General features: G+C 46.2%; 1 protein-coding gene across 1 annotated transcript; it reads right to left on the bottom strand.

The window, feature by feature from the left end:
• Positions 1-959: 959 nt before the first annotated feature.
• LOC140459633 (stanniocalcin-1-like) lies at positions 960-19,307 on the bottom strand. Its single transcript, XM_072553940.1, has 4 exons — positions 19,069-19,307; positions 13,197-13,339; positions 8,293-8,504; positions 960-5,659 (listed from the first exon to the last, which is right to left on the bottom strand). Exons 1-4 carry the CDS (start codon positions 19,199-19,201, stop codon positions 5,392-5,394), a joined length of 756 nt encoding a protein of 251 aa, XP_072410041.1. The 5' UTR covers positions 19,202-19,307; the 3' UTR covers positions 960-5,391.
• Between the last annotated feature and the right edge of the window lie 1,184 nt (positions 19,308-20,491).

Here is a 20,491-nt window from a genome sequence, read left to right as displayed (position 1 = left end):
ACAAATAGGGATCTCAAACACTGGAGCAGAGCAGCACAGTGACTCAGTGGTTAGCACTGCTGCTTCACAGCACCAGGGACTTGGTTCAATTTCACTCTCAGGAGACTGTATGTGTGGAGTTTGTACATTCTCTCTGCATACGTGTGTCTTTCCTCCGGTTGCTCTGGTTTCCTCCCATAGTCCAAAGATATGCAGGTTAGAGTAGTTGCCATGCTAAATTTCCCATAGAGTCCAGGGATGTGCAGCCATGGGAAATGCAGGTTTATAGGGTCGGGGGGTTTGGGTCCAGGAGAGTTAGTGTGGACTTGATTGGTCAAATGGCCAGTTTTCACGCTGTTGGGGTTCGATGATTGTACAGAGCTCCCATAACAGGCAGTCTGCCTCACCTCATGTTTGTCTCTGTTGTAGGCTGATTGAGCGAGATTGGTCACTGTGGTGAAATTGTGGTCATGTCACTGGGTTAGCAACCCACGCACCAAAGTTCCCAATCCCAATGGAGCAGATAAGTCAGGATTGAAAAGCCATCTGTGATGGTAACCATGAAACTGATTCTTGCAACTACCTGTCAGACTCACAGATATCCTTTAGTGAAGGATATCTGCCGCCCTTATGTAATCTGGCTGAGATATGACTCCAGACCCACAGCAATGTCGTTGACTCTTCATTGTCTCCTTGGCAATTATGGGTGGGTGATAAATTTTGGCCAATAACCCTGAATGTGTTTCTTTAAAAAAAAACCCCATGGTGTGCTTGGGTTTTCTGCGGGAGTGTTTGCACATTGTGTCACTCCCCACAGGGTGGTAAGTAAATGCAGAGAGACACTGGTTGCTTATCTCTGCTGAAACACCACTTTTTCTGTCCTGCTGTGACCCATAGGAAGGAGCTGGGGCAACCTGATGGTCATTAGAATCTCGGGAATTGGTGGAAGGTTTGTGCAAGAGAGACATGAGAACATGAGATTAGTCACCACAACTTTATTTGCCATAGGAATGAACCGGAGTAATGAGAACCTTCTCTTTGTGTTGAAGTCACAAAGTTCCAAAAGCTGACAACATTCAGGAAGTCTTCAGGATGCAAACACTGACCCAGGGGGAGATATGGTGCAGCGGCTGCATCAGGAATCAAGGCATGAGGAGAAACACCGAGGACTCAGTGAGAGCCGCTGGAAAGAGAAAAAAATCGTGCACGATTGGAGAACCATGTCAGCAGTCCACCAGACAACGTTGGTGTCTCAGTGATTGGGAAGGGCAAGGTCGTTCATCATTGTCCCTCCTGCCCCTATTGGAATAGGAGGTTAGGTGGTGTGGTGCTGGCATCTTGCCCATGGTTTAGTTGGGCCAGTGAGCCTGACTGTGAATGGCTCCTCTGTGGTTCCCTGGCATTTGGTCATATTTATTGGTGAGCTGACTGGAGCAACTGAAGCACAAGTGATCAACCAAACCACTGTCTTTTTATTTTCATCAAGAATATGCACCAGTCCTCCTCTCCAGACCCCAGGCTCCCTCCATTCCTCAGTAAAGCTCCTGCCAGTGGAACAGGGGGCCAGAAGATGGGGACTGACAGTGACTCCCTTTTGACCATTGGTTCCAAACTGCTTTGCGACTTGGCTTGGTGTGGTCAGTCAGCTGATAAGTAACCTTCTCAGTGTTTCACAAAGGCACCCACCTTTGTCCCTATGTTCCAGCCAGCAATGTGACACTTGACATAGAAAGGAAGTTTGTCTGGGGGTGGGGTGGAATCCAGCCTGGATTACCCACACTGCCAAGGGTTCAATCACAAAGGGCAGATTACACAGAACAGCAGATCCGTTCCCTGGAGTTGAGGAGGTTAGGGTGTGGGCTTTTTTTTAATCTAAGTGTTTGATATTGAGGAAGCTCTTTTTAAAACTCTTGGGAGGACAATCTACAAATAAGGTCAGGTCTCTCAGCAATGAAAATGTTTGCACATGGAAAAGGAGTGGCAGAAGTTTGGAACTGGGTATTGAATGCTGCACCCATTACTCCTGATTCATCAGAGATCGGCTGACCTTTGTTCGTTCATCTCTGGGATGCTGGATCCTTTGGAGTTCAGTTCTAGAGCAACGAAGATCTCACTGGATGGATTCTTGATGAGTTCAGTGAGCTTCTTTTGGCGCGGTCTTTCAGCATTTTAAAATCAAATGCCTTATCTCTCACCCTCTTAGACTGTCCAAGAGGATTGGGGCAGTGGGACTCAGGTGATGCCTTTTTCTATGTCAAGGACCTTTGGAGGGTGACCACATTTTTAAGGTGAGAGGAGAGAGATCCAAAAAAGAAATGAGGGGCAATTTTTTCATACAGAAGACTGTTTGCATGTGGACTGAACTTTCTGAGGAAGTGGTGGGTGCAGGTACAGAAACAACATTTGAAAGACATTTGGATAAGTCTGTGAATAGGAAAGGTTTGGAAGGATATGGACCAGGAGCAGACAGGTGGAAGTGGTTTAGTGTGGGATTATGTTTGGCATGGACTGGTTGGACTGTTTCCATGATGTATGACTCAATGATAGGTTCCCTCCCTTTGAGATAGAAGACCCAGATTCAAGTCAAAGTGACCAAACAGGTAGATGAGAGTAAACCGGTTGATGTGGTGTATATGGATTTCAGCAAGGCATTCGATAAGGTTCCCCACAGTAGGCTATTATACAAAATGCGGAGGAATGGGATAGTAGGAGATATAACAGTTTGGATCAGTAATTGGCTTACTGAAAGAAAACAGAGGGTTGTAGTTGATGGGAAATGTTCATCCTGGAGTCCATTTACCAGTGGTGTGCCGCAGGGGTCAATGTTAGGTCCACTGCTGTTTGTCATTTTAATAAATGACCTGGATGAGGGCTGAGAAGGGTGGGTTAGTAAATTTGCCGACGACACTAAGGTCGGTGGAGTTGTGGATAGTGACAAAGGATGTAGTAGGTTACAGAGAGACATAGATAGGATGCAGAGCTGGGCTGAGAGGTGGCAAATGGAGTTTAATGTGGACAAGTGTGAGGTGATACACTTTGGACGGAATAATCAGAATGCAAAGTACTGGGCTAATGGTAAGATTCTTGAGAATGCAGATGAGCAGAGAGATCGTGGTGTCCATGTACACAGATCCCTGAAAGTTGCCACCAAGATCGACAGGGTTGTTAAGAAGGCATACAGTGTTTTGGCCTTTATTAACAGAGGGATTGAGTTCTGGAACCAGGAGGTTATGCTGCAGCTGTACAAAGCTCTGGTACGGCCACACTTGGAGTATTGTGTACAGTTCTGGTCACCGCATTATAAGAAGGATGTGGAAGCTTTGGAAAGGGTGCAGAGGAGATTTACTAGGATGTTACCTGGTACGGATGGAATGTCTTACGAGGAAAGGCTGAGGGCCTTGAGGCTGTTCTCGTTGGAGAGAAGAAGGTTGAGAGGTGACTTAATAGAGACATACAAAATAATCAGAGGGTCAGATAGGGTGGACAGGGAGAGCCTTTTTCCAAGTACGGGGACGGCAAACACGAGGGGACACAACTTTCAAGTGAGGGGAGATAGGTATAAGACAGATGTCAGGGGTAGTTTCTTTACTCTTGACTGTAATGCTCTATGTTCTATGTTCTTAAGTCCCCAGTCCCCTCCAGAAGTGTATCATAACATCTCTGAATAGGTGGGTCAGAAAAAAAATCTCTATGTTACCCAGAGAGTGAACATTTCTGAACTGGGAGACACAGAGACCATAGCCATATCCCCCTTCTGCCAATACCTCTTCCAAGTGTGAATGTGACAATGACCTTGGGATGTCAACTGAGGCCTAGCTATTGGTTAGGACACCGTGGTTAAGATCTTTTGTTTTCCTTTGGGATACTGTTGTGCGATCGTTCACATTGAGTGGCGCAGGCAGATGGGGCATGCTCTGAAAGCTAGCTCCCCCGAGCAGCAGTGCAGAGCTCCCTCTGTATTGTGCCTGAAAGCTGGTCTTGGTTGGTCCGAAGAGGTGGGAAATCTCCCTACTAAGCTGTAACTGAGGAACTGCAACTAACAACAGTGCCATAATCAGGGTCATACTAATGCCTGGTTGTAATGGGGACCCACTGGAGACATCTTTCATACAGCCAGAACGGGCCTGATGGGTGGAAGGGGCCTTGGTCTGTCTTGATTTGATGAATTAGATTGAGATAGTCAGCAGAAAGGTGCTGGATTTTTCTTGTTGTTAGGATCTGTGGAGAGATGGGAACACGGAATGAATATTTCAGCTTTGTGACCTCTCACCAAAAGGTGAGAAATCTAGTAGGCTTGGAGCGAAGGGCTGGCCACAGACAAGGGAAAGCACAGGATTCCAGGGGACTGGCGATGGGATAAGTATGTAACATAGGCTGACTGCTCTCTCTCTCTCTCTCTCTCTCTCTCTCTGAAAAGGAAGCTAACCCAGTGACGTCAATGGGAGGCAGAGTTACTGGACTGAAATGGTTGAACTCCATGTGGATCCAGAGGCAGTGCAGTGCTTTATGGAACAGATCCTTGTGTCTCTTTGCCAGCCAGCTCTTGTTCCATTTCTCCCCTTCACCAACTGTGATGAGAGGTCTCAGTGCTGACATATTGTCTCCCCCCACCCCTCCCCCGCAGACATGAGTGACTATTTCCAGCACACTCTATTCCCAGTGGGGGCTTTTCTTCACCTCTTGGGTAGGGTTGGGGTGGGGAATTATTGGTGATGCTGGGGAGTTGAGTTGTATTCCAACTGATGTCTCTGTGCTTGTGGTTCAGGCAGAGACCTGAATCAAATCTGAATGAAGACACTCATTCTCACCATGATGGCTCTGTTGGGTTTGGTCTTCTCTCTCTCTCTCTCTCTCTCCCACCCACCCATTCTGATATAGGCAGAACAGCCACACTTCACAAAGTGAAGGTCACTAGTCTGCTTCCGGGAAGGAAAGCTGCCTGTCCTTACCAAGTCTGGCCTACATGTGACTTCAGAGCCACTGCAGTGTGGTTGACTCTCAGCTGCCCTCTGGGCAATCAGGGATGGGTAATAAATGCTGGCCTAGCACATTGTGAACAAACAAAAACCGACCAGAGAAATGACAGAGGGAGTTCCGAGGGGCATTCAGACATGTTAAGGCTGGTGCTTGACCTGGATAAGATCTGACCTGACTTGAGTTTGGATTGTGTTTTTGCAAGATGAAGGAAGGGTAGATGCACTGGTATTGCCACTTTAAAGAGTTCACACACTGTCACCATTTGGTTTTTGCTGGGCTGAGCTGGATGTGGGCACTTGCTCCATGTCAACTGCCAAGAAATGTGCTGGACCAGATTCATTGAAGACACCTTGGTGCTGTGGATGGGGTCGAGGCCTCCTCTCTCTCTCTCTCTCTCCCCTTCTTTAGCTCTCCACCCCCACCCCAGCTCCGATATCATTCGTTCTCACTCGATGTGAACTCAGAGGCCAGGCGGCTCGTTGCCTTGGAGTTTCGGAGGAAGAGCTGCAGTTTCTGGGATTCAGTGGCAGAGCGTTTATTGCGGGTGGCGCTGTGCGGTGGTGAGGACAAGCAGTGGTCACTCTGCAGCAGGTGGATGAAACCAGACAAGTGTGAGTCCAGGCTCGCCATCACTTTCTCCCTAATTCTGCTCACTGTCCTCTCATCGCAGTCCAGCAGTGTCCTCAGTAGCTTATTGTAATATCTGGAGGCAGAGAAACAGAAATGACAGCTCACCCATGCCATTTTTAAAAAGCTTAATTCAAAACTCATCATTATTACAACAAAAAGCATATCTTTCTCCTTTGACAGCAGGTCTTCTGTTCCCAGTGTTGATATCCACAGCAATGATTGTTTGTTTTTTTATTGGCAGTTCCAGTCAATTCCTAATCTCACTGTGTCTTACGAGGGAAATAAAGACCACCCTAGATCAGTCTAAGAATCTGCTCAACCTCGGATTGGTTCAAAGAGGTGCACAGCCAATGAGTTACTTGCAAGCTGTTGTCACCAGGAATCAGCACAGTGGGGTCCCATAAATAGCCAGGAGACAGACAGAGGAGCAACAGACCAATGTCTTCTCAGTGGATGACTGTAGCCCAGGGCAGCAGGGGGATGCTCCTTGCTCTTGTCGTGGTGGGGGCTTCCGGACAGGGAACTGGGGGCTGAGTTTGACAATCTGCTCGAAGGACGATGCACTGAGATACCTATCCCTGAAACATCCCTTACACGCAGCACAGCCTGCCTGCTCAGGCAAGTGGCTGATTTCTGAGCCACACAACAGGTGGAAATGTCTTTATGCGATATAAGTCATTTTAACTTGGATGTATGAGCGTTGATGAATAAGCTCATGGATAATAGGAAAATTAGTGGGGCAGTGAATGGGGAGAAGGAGAGGTGGAGATTACAGAAGGATGGAGACCAGCTGGTCAGGTGGACTGATGTGGCAAATGGAATTCGATCCAGGTAAATGTGAGGCGATGCACCTGGGTTGGACAAGCAAAGCAAGCAAGGACAGGATGAACAGTCGGACCCCGGGAAGCACAGAGGATCAGCGGGACTGTTCTGTGCATGTCCATCAGTCTCTTAAGATAGTGGGACAGCTGGTTCAGAAGGCTAATAGGTTAACCCAATAGAATTCCTGCCTTTATTAGCCTCGGCATCGAACTTTAAGAATGGAGTGGTGATGCTGGAATGGAATACAATGTTGGTTTGATCACAGCTAGAGTACTGCGTATAGTTCTGGAACCCACATTGTAGGAGGGATGTGATAGCACTAGAGAGAGTGAAGAGGGAGAGTTACAAGGGTGTTGCCTGTCGCTGGAGAGTTCCAGTGATAAAGAGAGATTGGACAGTCTGGAGCTGTTTTCCTCGGAAAGGAAGAGATAAAGAGGGAACATGATTGAGATGGGTAAAAGTATTAGAGGCAGAGTCAAGGCAGATAGGACTGATCAGTGACTAGGGGCATGTGATGAGAATCTTCTTCACCCAAAGGGGGCTGGGGAATGTGGAATTGACTGCTTATCAGGGTGGGAGAGGCAGAAGCCCCCATCAGATTGAGGAAGTATTACGATATGCACTTGCCATGCCAAGGCATACAAGGATGTGGGCCAAGTGCTGGTTGATGGTATTACAATAGTGAGGCAGTTGTTTTGGATCAGCACATAATTGATGAGCCAAATGGCCTTTTTCTGTGCTGTAAACTGCTACGACGGAGTCTTTTTTCTGCCAAAACTGCCAGGCAGTATTTCATCTGTTGGCCTGTTGGGATGATGTGATTGGAAAGGTCATCTTAGTTTGACATTCAAGGTGATCCCCCCCCCCCCAGTGGGGAAGCAAACTTTACCCACCTACCTCAGGCTGGAGGGATAAAGGACGGTCTTTGTCAAGGTTCATCCTGGGCAGCTCTGGGATGCAGTACTCTGTGCTGTCTCCCCTCAACACTCAACACTCCCAACTCTCCCCACAGGCTTATCCCAAGGGTGCACACAGAGAGAGAAGCCTTCACTGATGCTGAAGAACCCTCAACTCCGGGAAAGACCTGCCGGCCTCTCAGTGCAAAGAGCTGTGGATGACCGAGTGTCACAGACTGAGCCATTCCCAGGCGCAGCAATGAGGGGATGCAGTCAGGCTTGGAGCAACCATTGCTGACCTCAGAATGGGGAGAGGTTCCTGTCAAACTCCCTGCTTCTACTGTACACTCAGGGTCTGGAACCTGTGGAGTCTGCCCCCACACCAGGGCTGTGTTTGAAAAGGGAATTGAATATCGTGACTATGTCGCGGAGTTGTGAGTGCAGTGATGTCCCTTGGAATGACACCTACTGCGCTATAAGAAAGGGACCTGAGCAAAGAGTTGATAATGGAGACTTTACGAGTAAAGTATATTTTCAGGGAAAGGGGCCACTGTGATAAAAAATGGGACAGATATTTTGAGAAGCAATGCCTCACAGCTGGAGTCTGACACAGAAAATATTCAGGTCACTAACTGATGGTATAAATGAGTCCAAAGATATTTTCCTTTCATTCACAGGAAGATAGGATTATAAAAGGCTAGGGTCCATCTCATTCAGATTAGGTTCAGGAAATCACCGTGATTTCAGAGGATGCAGAGGTGTGATAAGAGAGCCTTCCCAGTGATGGAGGGGTGGCGGGGGAGAAAATTTGGGGAGCACTGAACTCCAGAGCATGATTAAGATTTATGGTAGGTCTTAGCATTTGGATTTGTCATATATTGGATCCGAACACATTGACAGAAATTGATGAGGTTTGCATTGAAACCAATCCACCTATCAGGAAGTCTGCTTCATATTTGCCTTCTGATTGCCAATCTTTCCAACATACCTGTTCTTGAAATAGTCCGGGAGATGGATGACTTCTGCGATTGCTGCTGTGTTGTGTTTTGCCATTGTACAGATGTCCAGCTTCTTATAACACTCCTCCTGAATGTCTGCAATCATCTTCTGAAAGGCCGAGCACCTCCGGATAGTGAAGAAGGCCTTGGAAGTGATGCCATTAACAATGCACTTCAAACTGTCCTTGACAAAGGCTTTTCCCTGTGTGACATAAAGAAACCTATCAGCTCTACTAATGTTTGTGCAAGATCTTACCTCAGTCTTGGGAACGGGTGCTTCCAGTTCATCGGGCTGGTGAGGCCAGAAACAGGGAGATAATGGACTTGAATGTGTGGCTGGGGAAATGGTGCAGGAAGCAAGGATTTGAATTGTTGGATCACTGGGGTATGTTTTGTGGTAAGCATAAATTATACAAGAGAGACGGTTTGCACCTTAATAGGTTGGGGACCAGCATTCTGGCAGGCAGGTTTGCTACTGCAACACAGCTACATTTAAACTAAGTAGCGGAGGGGAGAGGACAAACTGGATGTTTAAGAAGGAGATTGAAGGGAAAGTTAGAACAAGGGAAGTCAAGTCAATGAAGCAGAAAACTCAAAAAAGGGATCATGCTGAAAGGTTGAATGAAATAGGAGTTGATGGGAAGGGTGAGGGCAGTAACAAATTAAAAATACTATACATGAATGCACAAAGCATTAGAAATAAAATGGATGAGCTTGAGGCTGTTTTGGAAATGGCAGATACGATATTGTGGGGATAACGGAGACGTGGCTTCAGGAATGAAGGGCTTATGCCTGAAACGTCGATTCTCCTGCTCCTTGGATGCTGCCTGACCTGCTGCGCTTTTCCAGCAACACATTTTCAGCTCTGATCTCCAGCATCTGCAGTCCTCACTTTCTCCTGGGAAATGAATATTCAAGGCTACATGTGCTATCGTAAGGACAGAATGACGGGCAGAGGGGGTGGGGTGGCCATGTTGGTAAGGGATGATATTCAGTCCCTTGCACGGGGGGACCTAGAATCAGGGGATGTACAGTCAGTATGGATAGAGCTGACAAATTCGAAGGGTAAAAAAGACCCTCTTGGGAGTTATCTACAGGCCCCCAAACAGTAGTCTGGATGTCGGATGGAAGTTGAATCAGGAGCTGAAATTGGCCTGTCGCAAAGATGTTACTACAGTTGTTATGGGGAATTTCAACATGCAGGTAGACTGGGAGAATCAGGATGGTATTGGACCTCAAGAAAGAGACTTTGTGGAGTGCCTCAGAGATAGATTCTTAGAACAACTGGTGCTGGAGCCTACCAGGGAGAAGGCGATTCTGGATCTGGTATTGTGCAACGAACCAGAATTGATCAGGGACCTCGAAGTGAAGGAGCCATTGGGAAGTAGTGACCATAATACAATAAGCTTCAATCTGCAATTTGAGGGGGAGAGGGTACAATCGGAAGTGACAATATTTCAGTTGAATAAAGGGAACTATGGAGCTATGAGGGAGGAGCTGGCCAAAGTTCAATGGTGCAATACCTTAGCAGGGATGACAGTGGAGGGACAATGGCAGATATTTCTGTGTATAATGCAGAAGATGCAGGATCAGTTCATTCCAAAAAGGAAGAATGGGAGGCAAGGGTGGCCGTGGCTGACGAGGGAAGTTAAGAAACATATAAAGTTAAAAGAGAAAAAGTATAACATAGCAAAGATAAGTGGGAAAACGGAGGTCTGGGAAGCTTTTAAAGAAAAACAGAGGATTACAAAGAAGGAAATATGCAGAGAAAAAAAATGAGGTACGAAGGTAAACGGGCCAAAAATATAAAGGAGGATAGTAAAAGCTTTTTTAGGTAGGTGAAAGACAAAAAATGGTTAAGACTAAAATTGGGCCCTTGAAGACAGAAACAGGGGAATATATTACGGGGAACAAAGAAATGGCAGAAGAATTGAATTGGTACTTCAGATCTGTGTTCACTGGGGAAGACACAAGCAATCTCCCTGAGGTAACAGTGGCTGAAGGACCTGAACTTAAGGGAATTTATATTTGCCAGGAATTGGTGTTGGAGACTGTTAGGTCTGAAGGTTGATAAGTCCCCAGGGCCTGATGGTCTACATCCCAGGGTACTGAAGGCAGTGGCTCGAGAAATCGCGGATGCGTTGGTGATTGTTTTCCAGAGTTCGATAGATTCGGGATCGGTTCCTGTGGATTGGAGGGTGGCTAATGTTGCACCACTTTTTAAGAAAGGCGGGAGAGAGAAAGCAGGAAATTATAGACCAGTTAGTCTGACCTCAGTGGTGGGAAAGGTGCTGGAGTCTATTATAAAGGATGAAATTACGACACATCTGGATAATAGTAACAGGATAGGTCAAAGTCAGCATGGATTTATGAAGGGGAAATCATGCTTGACTAATCTTCTGGAATTTTTTGAGGATGTAACTCTGAAGATGGACGAGGGAGATCCAGTGGATGTAGTGTACCTGGACTTTTAGAAAGCTTTTGATAAAGTCCCACATAGGAGGTTAGTGAGTAGAATTAGGGCACATGGTATTGGGGGCAAAGTACTAACTTGGATTGAAAGTTGGTTGGCTGAGAGGAAACAAAGTCGTGATAAACGGCTCCATTTCGGAATGGCAGGCAGTGACCAGTGGGGTACCGCAGGGACTGGTGCTGGGACTGCAGCTTTTTACAATATATATTAATGATATAGAAGATGGTATTAGTAATAACATTAGCAAATTTGCTGATGATACTAAGCTGGGTGGCAGGGTGAAATGTGAGAAGGATGTTAGGAGATTACAGGTTGACCTGGACAGTTACGTGAGTGGTCAGATGCATGGCAGATGCAGTTTAATGTGGATAAATGTATGGTTATCCACTTTGGTAGCAAAAACAGGAAGGCAGATTACTACCCAATGGAATCAATTTAGGTAAAGGGGCAGTACAAAGAGATCTGGGTGTTCTTGTACACCAATCAATGAAGGTAAGCATGCAGGTACAGCAGGTAGTGAAGAAGGCTAATAGCATGCTGGCCTTCATAACAAGAGGAATTGAGTATAGAAGCAAAGCAGTTCTTCTGCAGCTGTACAGGGCCATGGTGAGACCACACCTGGAGTACTGTGTGCAGTTCTGGTCTCCAAATTGGAGAAAAGGCATTCTGGCTATTGAGGGAGTGCAGCATATGTTCGCGAGGTCAATTCCTGGAATGACGGGTCTACCTTACGCTGAAAGACTGGAGCGACTGGGCTTGTATACCCTTGAGTTTAGAAGACTAAGAGGGGATCTGATTGAGACATAAGATTATTAAAGGATTGGACACTCTGGAGGCAGGAAACATGTTTCTGCTGATGGGTGAGTGCCGAACCAGAGGACACAGCTTAAAAATATGGGGTAGACCATTTAGGACAGAGATGAGGAGAAACCTCTTCACCCAGAGAGTGATGGCTGTGTGGAATGCTCTGCCCCAGAGGGCAGTGGAGGCCCAGCCTCTGGATTCATTTCAGAAAGAGTGGGATAGAGCTCTCAAAGATAGTGGAATCAAGGGTTATGGAGATAAGGCAGGAACAGGATACTGATTAAGGATGATCAGCCATGATCATATTGAATGGTGGTGCAGGCTCGAAGGGCAGAATGGCCTACTGCACCTATTGTCTATTGTCTATTGAAAGGAATCATTTCCCACAAGATTCAAATCAAAAGCTTCAAGAACAGCAAGGTTTGTTTGTGTTCCAAATTCCTTCCTTCCTGTTAATTAACGTTGACAAATAGGTTTTACTCAACTGGGATTCAAGGGTTATGGGGAAAAGGCAGGAAAGTGAAGCTGACGATGTCAGCTCAGACACAATTTTATCGAATGGTATAGTAGACTCAGTGGGCTGCTTCTGCTCCTATAAAAGATAGTCTTCAGGCTCAAGCTATGTTAACGTAGGTCAGCCTGTGTTCTATTGTTTGGATGTATTATCTGAGGACGTACAGAGGGATGTGTTCTTTGATCTGAACGTAGCTTTACTCTGCTTTGATAGAATTTGTTTCCAAGATGTGGGAGTCTCTGGTCGGGGCGTTGCCCATTCGTAATTGCCCTGCAGAGAGTGTCTGAGAGCTCAATGAATAAATACATGTGTAGGGCTGTGAGGTAGGGATGGGGTTTTGCCTTCAGTGCCTGAGTGTTGGGCACCAGCTGAGAGGACACAATCTCAGAGAGAGGATGAGATTCCCAATGGAACCTACTAGACCTCTTTTCCAATGGCAGGGAGCAGGGAAACACCACCTCCCAAATTCGGCACTCTGCACTGAGCTCAAATAATGGTCAAGATGTTGAAAAACTTCAAGGAAGGTTTGTGTTTATACAGTGCCTTTTAGTCAAACAATCTAACAGCTAATGGAACACTTGTGAAATGTTGTAATGCAGGAAAGTGGACAGCCAATTTGGATCCAGCAAGCTCGCAGCAATATTAGCGAGATAATGCACAAATCTTGTGTTTCAGTGATGTTGGCTGACGGATGTATACATGGCCAAGACACTGAAGGTGACCTCATTTAGAACAAGGCCAAGAGATATCCTACTGGGACGTTAGACAGTGTCTTGGTTTAAATTATCATCTAAAAGATGGCACCTTGGACAGTGCAGCATTCCCTCAGAACTGCACTGCAGTGTCAACCTGGACTTTTGTCTGCAGTCCATGGAGTGGGACTTGAATCAACAAACCTCTGACCCCCAGGGGAAAGTGCTCTGTACTGAACCACAGCGGATCTCTCACCACTCTGTGGGCTCACATAGGGTTAAGATTAGAGTGGAGCTGGAAAAGCACAGCAGGTCAGGCAGCATCTGAAGATCAGGAAAATAAACATTCCGGGCAAAAGCCCTTCATCAGGAATCACATAGGGTTACGTCAACTCATCCCTGCCCCCTTACCTGAGTGTCAAACTTGGCAGCGCTGAACAGGAAGGACCTACATATATCGTACATTCCATCGGTGTCACAGGTTGAATTCTCCAGACAGGCAAATGCACCACAGCCCACGTGGAGTGCATTGTTCAAGCACCGGATTATCTCAGCTACAGGGAAAAAGAAGAGACTGGAAGTTAACATGGGAAGATGATCAGAGTTGCTGACTCTCCTGGACTTTTTAGAGATGGGTGATTGAGCTCCACAAGTTAACAACTTGGAACCCAGTTTGCTTGGAGCAATGTCCAGGAGACTGTTGGAAACTCCAGAACATGCTAAGGCACATTGGCAAACTTCCTCCATTGAGAGGGATAGAAACTAGGAGCAGGACGAAGCTATTCAATGTGATCATGTCTGGTCCTCTGTATGTGCCATATTCCTCCTTTCTCCCCATACCCCCCCCAGTTTCCTGTGGTGGGGAATTCCACTGCCTCACCACTCTGAGTGAAGAAATGTTCCCTCATCTCAGTCTGAAATGGTCTACCCCATATCCCCCTGAGACTGTATGTCCCCTGGTTATAGACCCCCACCTACCCAGGGGAACCATCCTCCCTACATTGAGTCTGTCTACCCTGTTAGAGTTGGATACATTTCAGTCAGATCCCCTTCCATCCTTCTGGACTCACATGAATACAGGCCCAGTCGGCTCAATCTGTCATTTAAAATTCAACAGGGAGCAGAGAGGTAAAATACCTAAGGGAAATATACGGCTGGATTTGTTAATTATGTTATTCCCGCCCCATCAAATCCCCCAATTACAGTGATACTTTCATAACATGGCAGCTGAACAATCCTTGCTTCAATCCCAATTTTCCTTGGCTGCATCTCTGCGCCACACATACTAGCAGCTGGCAGAACACAAGCGGAGTCGGAAAGCTGGCAAATGGGAACATTGTGGGTGTACCTGTGTGACTGTATGTCGGTGTTTGTGTGTGTGTGCCTGTGTGATTGTATGTGTCTGTGTCTATGTGTGTGCCTGTGTGTACATGTAAATGTGTGGATGGTCAGGACAGAACTGTAGAGTGTTTCACCATTTATCCCATTATCTGATGGGACCGAAGATGGGAGTGAAGACTGATAAGTTTTCTTCCACTTGTTGACTTGAAACATAAAGGACCAGAGATAATCTCAGCATTTGAGGTAGGCTTAAGATATTCAGTCTTTAATCTGAACTGTTAGAACTCGAACTGAGCTTTTAGCAGGTCAATCTATGGAAGGGTGGATAACTTGAAATCAGTCAGAGAACAGTTGCAATTATTTGTGAATTTCAAGATGCAGATCAATCTTTTAATGCCCCTTTCTTTCAAGAAAGATTCTTTCATAAATGGTGAACACTATGATGGACACATGATATTTGATCAAGTGTAACTCCAGTACTGTCAAGTTGGGTCAGTTATTTTACCAAGGCTAGTTTGCAATCCATCGGACAGTAACCTGCCACTGATGAAAAGAAAGTATTCTTTCATAACCATTTTTATGGTTAGATAGGGTCACTCAGAGCTCGAGTGCTCTTCATTCGACAAGTCAGAGGCCAGGATGAAGTGCCTGGCTTTATTACTTCTTCAGCAAGTGTTTTTGCTCAGGTCCCTCAGATTCGGAATCTCATGTTGATCAAGTTCTGTTCCATTGCCATGTATGATGCCAGCAGTGTGACAGGGTATGTTATTTTAATTCCAGCTAGTCTCTCAGGATGGTGCTGGGACAAATGGCCAGGATGCACAGTATATGGGAACAGCAATACGTCGCACAATTAACAGGCCCCTGTTCTGAAAATGCGATGGAGAATCAAAAGTAAAATAGAAAAGTATTTTGAGGGTGTGAAGTCACACTTATAAAACCAGGGAAACCAGGAGAGTGCATGCAGGTCTGAGAGGTGGACTGTAGATATTCTGGCTCTGGTATTTTGTGTTACTGGAAGTTTCATATGTCTGAAGGTAAAGAAATGGTGGTGAATGTGAAAGCTAAGGTGTGACACACAGGAATCACAAAGATGAATCCTGCCACTTGTTGACATGTTTTTTTCTAAATCTGTTGGTTAATTAAATCCATATGCAGTTCTAATCAGTGTTTACTTTTATTGATTCATCCTGCAGAGTTTCAAAGGGAAGTGCCAAACCTGTAATTATATCTTCCTGCCAGTGGAGACACTACAGCATACGTGTCGAGAGAGAGAGAGAGAGAGAGACAGACAGACAGACGACAGCATGACAGGTTTACATTGGTGGTTGGCCTCTGAGCCAGGAGGCCTGGGTTCAAGTCTCACCTACTCCAGAGGTATGTCATCACGTTTTGGAACAGATTGATGACAACATATCCACAGAGGCAGTTGTCACCATAAACGTGCACCGCAACAATTCTAAAGCATGAAGGACTGACGAGGTGCAGTGTTAAGATGGGGACTTAATCATATCCACTTACCTTAATGTGAATTAGAATTAGCTTTATTGTCACATGTAGTCATATGACTATAGTGTGAAGTTTACAAGTTGCCACTTACGGTGCCATCTTAGGTACCAAGATACCGAGGTACAGATTCTTAAGTACCAATTCTAAAGGAAAAGTAATTTGAAAAATAAAGAAATCAAGAAGTCCTGTATTAGGTCTTAGGTACAAAAGTACAAAATCACAGGAATACATTAGAAAAATCAAGAAATGAAGAGTTCAGAATAACAGTCCTTCCAACTTAGCCTCCAGACTGTGATGGGCCTCACCTGGAGGCTCTTGAGGAAGATCCTTCATGTGAAATCCACCCCCTCTCTAACCTAACATTTGTAGACAACAGTTAGTCTTAACATGAGAAGAAGATCACTGTAGTCAGGCCTGCGCAGTTTCACCCACAGCTTTCTGGAACATGAGCAGCTTCCATTGTAAAATGTGGACAATCTGTGTTGAAACACAATGGGGTTCAGAGGTCAGCTGACCCTCTCTCCTGTCGATCTGTTTCCATCAAAGTGACCAAGCTTGGAAGTTAACCACCTTGTTCACACGTTCCTGCCCCGCTTACCCAGTAGGGCATGAACGTGTGAACAAGGTTGTTGTAAACATGAAAATATAACAGAACTTTCCAGTAAGTTTTCATAACTGCCACTGTCCAAAGACTTTTACTGACACTTGTGCACAATGACATGCAAGCCTGATGAGGTGCAAGTGAAATCCTCATTGTGTATCAATTCCCTGTGTACATTGAAGGTTATGACAAACTTGTTGATGAGCAGGGGAAACAAAGGGAAACACAGAAAATACAGGAAAACAGACAGAAGGAGTGTTGTTTGATCAGTCATTATCTGAGAGCATGGTGGAGAAGGTTAAGGGGCTGAATGCTCAAGTTATCATGAATTAACTGTATTGACAATGGGAAAACACAGGTCCTCTGGTTCCCCCCTGACAGAAATCAGCTTATGATGAAGGCTGTTTGTTCACACATATTGATGAGGACAGCATTGTGTTAGTCAGTCTGGTACATCAAGTTGCAGAGAAAGAAGAGTTCCCACCAAGTAAGTGAAATCACCATGTTGAAAATCTATGAAAGGCTGAGAGGTGACTGGAAGGTCCAAGTCAGATCTGAGGAGCAGTGACATGGTCTGACATGAGCTGGGGAAAGTCTCCTACTCTGCTGCTGCAGCTATAAACCACCAGAAACTTCCTATCTCCCTTTACCTCTGCAAACTAAAACAATCTTCTGATGTCCAGCTTCTACTGAACAAGACTCAAGTGGAACAAAAACATTTTAAAAATCCTCAGTGCATGCTCCCTCTTGTGCAGTCACCGTAATACATCTTGTGTGTGTGAGGTTGCTGTGACAACTACATTCAAGTGTTAAGAAAAAAAATCAACTTTTTTTTCAAACTTGTGGAAGAGTACCTGTTCTTGAGGGTCACAGCAATGAAGGGGTTACAGCACTTCTGAGCACATTTCTTCCTGTAGTCAGTGGAGAAGGCCCTTCTATCTCTCCCCTCTGCAAAGCCCATGAAAGATGAAAGAACACACAAGTGGCAAATTGCCCGCAATGGAATCTGCGATGTAATTTAGGCTGTTGTTCCTTGCTATTGCTATTCACACGTCAACTCTCCTTATCCAAACCATTGCAGTCCACTCCTCACACAACGTCAAAACAGCATACAGTTTCTACAAGGTCCCGATTGCAGTCCACCCCCGAATAATTTCCAGTGAATGACATGAGGATTGAAGTGCAGTGACTGACTGCTGCTCGTCATCCAATAAAACCATTTCTGCCCAGCAAGCTTCCACAAATTGTGAAATGAGATCAATGAACTCATCTCGGCTGTTTTGCCTGGTGTTTAGTGAGGGATAAATACTCACCAGAAAATGGGGACAGCTGCCAAAGTCTTCTGAGCACAGCATCAGGGGAACTCTCTCTCTCTCTTCTCCCTGACCTCTTTCCCTAGCAGCACCAGTTCAGACAACAGGCGTGGTCTCGGGTAAACGTCTGGTTGTGAAGCTGATATCTCCAGCAGTGCAGGACTCCCCCAGTCCTGGAGTTTGAGCTGAGATTCCATGTGGAAGCCGCTGAGGTGCCCTCTCATTAACAGGTTAAAGTGAGCATGGCCCTCACCATGATGACTACATACCGATTAGACTTCATCCTGTCCTAGAGCAGCTACAAGAGCAGCACCACTGTGATCCACTGCAGTGCTACTGAAAGCACCATATTCAAAATGTTTGCTCTGGCTCTCAGGCAGCACCAAAGGAACATTTTGTAGGAAGGATCTTGTCGAAGGAGAGCTCATCTTCCAGTGCCCCCAAACTGGGGCAATACTTTAGGACAGCATTTAATGTCATTTCTCAGACAACTCACAGTCAGGCACTGTGTGGCCTTGACTGGACTTCTCAAATATCAATTCTGATCACTTTCTCTCTGCACCTTTTCTGCAGCTGTAACACTGCTTTGTATTCTGTGCTCTGGTCTGCTACCCTGATGTGCACTTTGTACCATACAATTTGCCTGGGGAGCACCCAAAACAACACTTTTCACTTTATCTCGGTGAAGTCACAACAATCAGTCTTAAGAAGCAGCCACACTGGACTGTCCAGCAACACAAAACAGAACCACACCTCTCAGACACAACTGAAATGCAAGGAGCAAGTTTGAATTTTGGTCTCTAGATTTTTCTCGTGAACAGTCTGACAAAATTTTCAACTGTCAGTGCATATTACACACAGACATATATTTACAGATTCTCACATAGACAGATACACACATACAAACACTGACAGACACAGACAAACAGATGCAGGCATACACACACATACACAGAGGCACTTTCATACAGACTCACCCACACAGGCACAGAAACACACAGACTGATCCACACATGCACATATGCCTTGGTGGTGCAGAAGACAAGTTCCACTGTCCTAATGCTGTGTGCCAGATTGTCAGTCTCAGTATAGACCCCTTTCAAACATAAACACACAGCCTGCAGTGTCAAACAGCTTGGAGCAGGTGATCCCTTGGACGATCCCCTCCCCTCCCCTGCCCCCACGGGCTTTTCTCCCCTGAAAAAAGTCACTATTTTAAAGGAATGAAGCGTCAAGAGACAACATGCCACGGCAGGAGGAAGCACTTTCGCGTTGAGAAAGCTCCCAGTTTGAAAATTCTCTCTGCTCTGGGTTCAGCAGGGAGGCAATGATGAACCGAGTTTCTGTGCTCCGGACCGAGAACCAAGTCCTTCCCCGATTCGCCTGCTCCAGATGCAGAGCAACTGAGACAGATGCAGAAAAGGGGCATGAAACTACAGGTCTGAGCAGAAATAGCTGCAGCTGAAGGCTGGAAACTGCAAGTTCCAGGTGGAGGAAGAAAGGGAGTAACCAAGTTTACCTGAATTTTGTGCAGTCAGTCTCATCCTCCTGGATGTCAGTGAAGTGTTCTTCTCCTCCATGAGCGAGGCCAGTTCATCAGCAGTTGTCCATGCACCGAGCAGAACAGCGAGGAGAGCCAGCCTGGGAAGCATTGCTGCAAAAGATTGCTCACCTTTCTCCTGTCTCTCTCTGTATTACTGCCGGCTAAGGGTAGAGCTGCAACACCATGTGTGTAGAAGTGTGAATGTGAGACATACTCCGCGCTGCATATTTATACAAGTGTTATCCCGGGGAAAATCTTGGAGCAATCGGAAGCTGAGTGCCAGCTACCCAATGACAGGCATCTTCCCGGAACTGTCCACTCAGAATGCGCGGAATGACTGACCTGGAGTCAGTAACGCAAGCGCTCAACCCACTGACATCGAGAGAGAGACACACACACACACAGATTGTGAGTTAGCCCTCTCCCTGAGCTCATTCCCTCTGACCAGGGGTGCAAGATGAGGCGCCCGGACTTCCTGAGACAATCTGACCGGGGTCTATCACATTGCACTGGAATTGACACTTCTGCCTCTCCCGCTGACCACACACACAGGGAGTTGGGAACGTTGGAACAAAGAGCTGAGAGTGCAGCGTTCCTGTGTGTGTGTGTGTGTGTGTGTGAGAGAGAGAGAGATGTGAGGTGATGCATGTGAGCAGGAAAAACAAAACAAGCAAATGCATGCTGAGCACCAGGACCCTGGGAAGCACCAAGACTCAAAGCGAGCAAATTATTGCAGGTGCTGGAATCTGTACTGAAACCAACAACTGCTGAAGATTACAGAGAGTCAGGCAGCATCCATGGAGAGAGAGCACGCTCATGTATCCAGTAGAGATGACTGTTCATCAGGGTTGAAGTGAGGGGTGCAAGGGGCAGCATTTATGCATTAGTGGGGGTGGGAGGGATGTTTGGAATGCTGGGGGAGAGAGGATCTTGAGAGTTCAGATTGATCAGAGGGAGCTTGATGTGCAAGCACACCTATCCCTTAGAGTATCAGGACAGGTCAATGAAGTGGTTAAAGAGGCAGTTGGGACGCTGAGGCGTAGGGTTTAAGAGCAGGGAGTTAATGTTGGAACGGTGGAACTCGAGTGCTGTGTCCAGTTGTGGAATCCACATTCCAGCAGGGAATGTGATAACACTGGAGAGCAGGCAGACAGAGGTTTACCAGGATGTTACCTGGTGCTGAGAGTTTCACTGATGAAGAGAAATTGGACAGACTGGGGTTGTTTTCCCTGGAACAGAGGAGATGGAGTGGGGACATGTCTGAGATGGGAAAAATGGTGAAGGGGATAGACAGCGGAGGCAGGAAGAATGTTTTCCCCTTGGTGGAAGGATCAGTGACCAGGGGGCATAGATTGAAGGTTGGATGTAGGAAGTTTCCAGGAAATGTGATGAAGATCTT

Source organism: Chiloscyllium punctatum, chromosome 35 (genome assembly GCF_047496795.1).
Source record: "Chiloscyllium punctatum isolate Juve2018m chromosome 35, sChiPun1.3, whole genome shotgun sequence".
Taxonomy (NCBI): domain Eukaryota; kingdom Metazoa; phylum Chordata; class Chondrichthyes; order Orectolobiformes; family Hemiscylliidae; genus Chiloscyllium; species Chiloscyllium punctatum.
Note: the sequence above shows the minus strand (reverse complement) of the source record. Positions and strands in the feature narration are given on the sequence as shown.

Excerpts from the sequence above, each read along its gene's own strand:
- LOC140459633 (XM_072553940.1), bottom strand. The coding sequence starts at position 19,201 with ATGCTTCCCAGGCTGGCTCTCCTCGCTGTTCTGCTCGGTGCATGGACA. Across the intron at positions 8,505-13,196 it reads CTGCCAAGTTTGACACTCAG|GGAAAAGCCTTTGTCAAGGA; the intron begins GTAAGGGGGCAG and ends TATGTCACACAG. Across the intron at positions 5,660-8,292 it reads CCGGACTATTTCAAGAACAG|ATATTACAATAAGCTACTGA; the intron begins GTATGTTGGAAA and ends CTCTGCCTCCAG.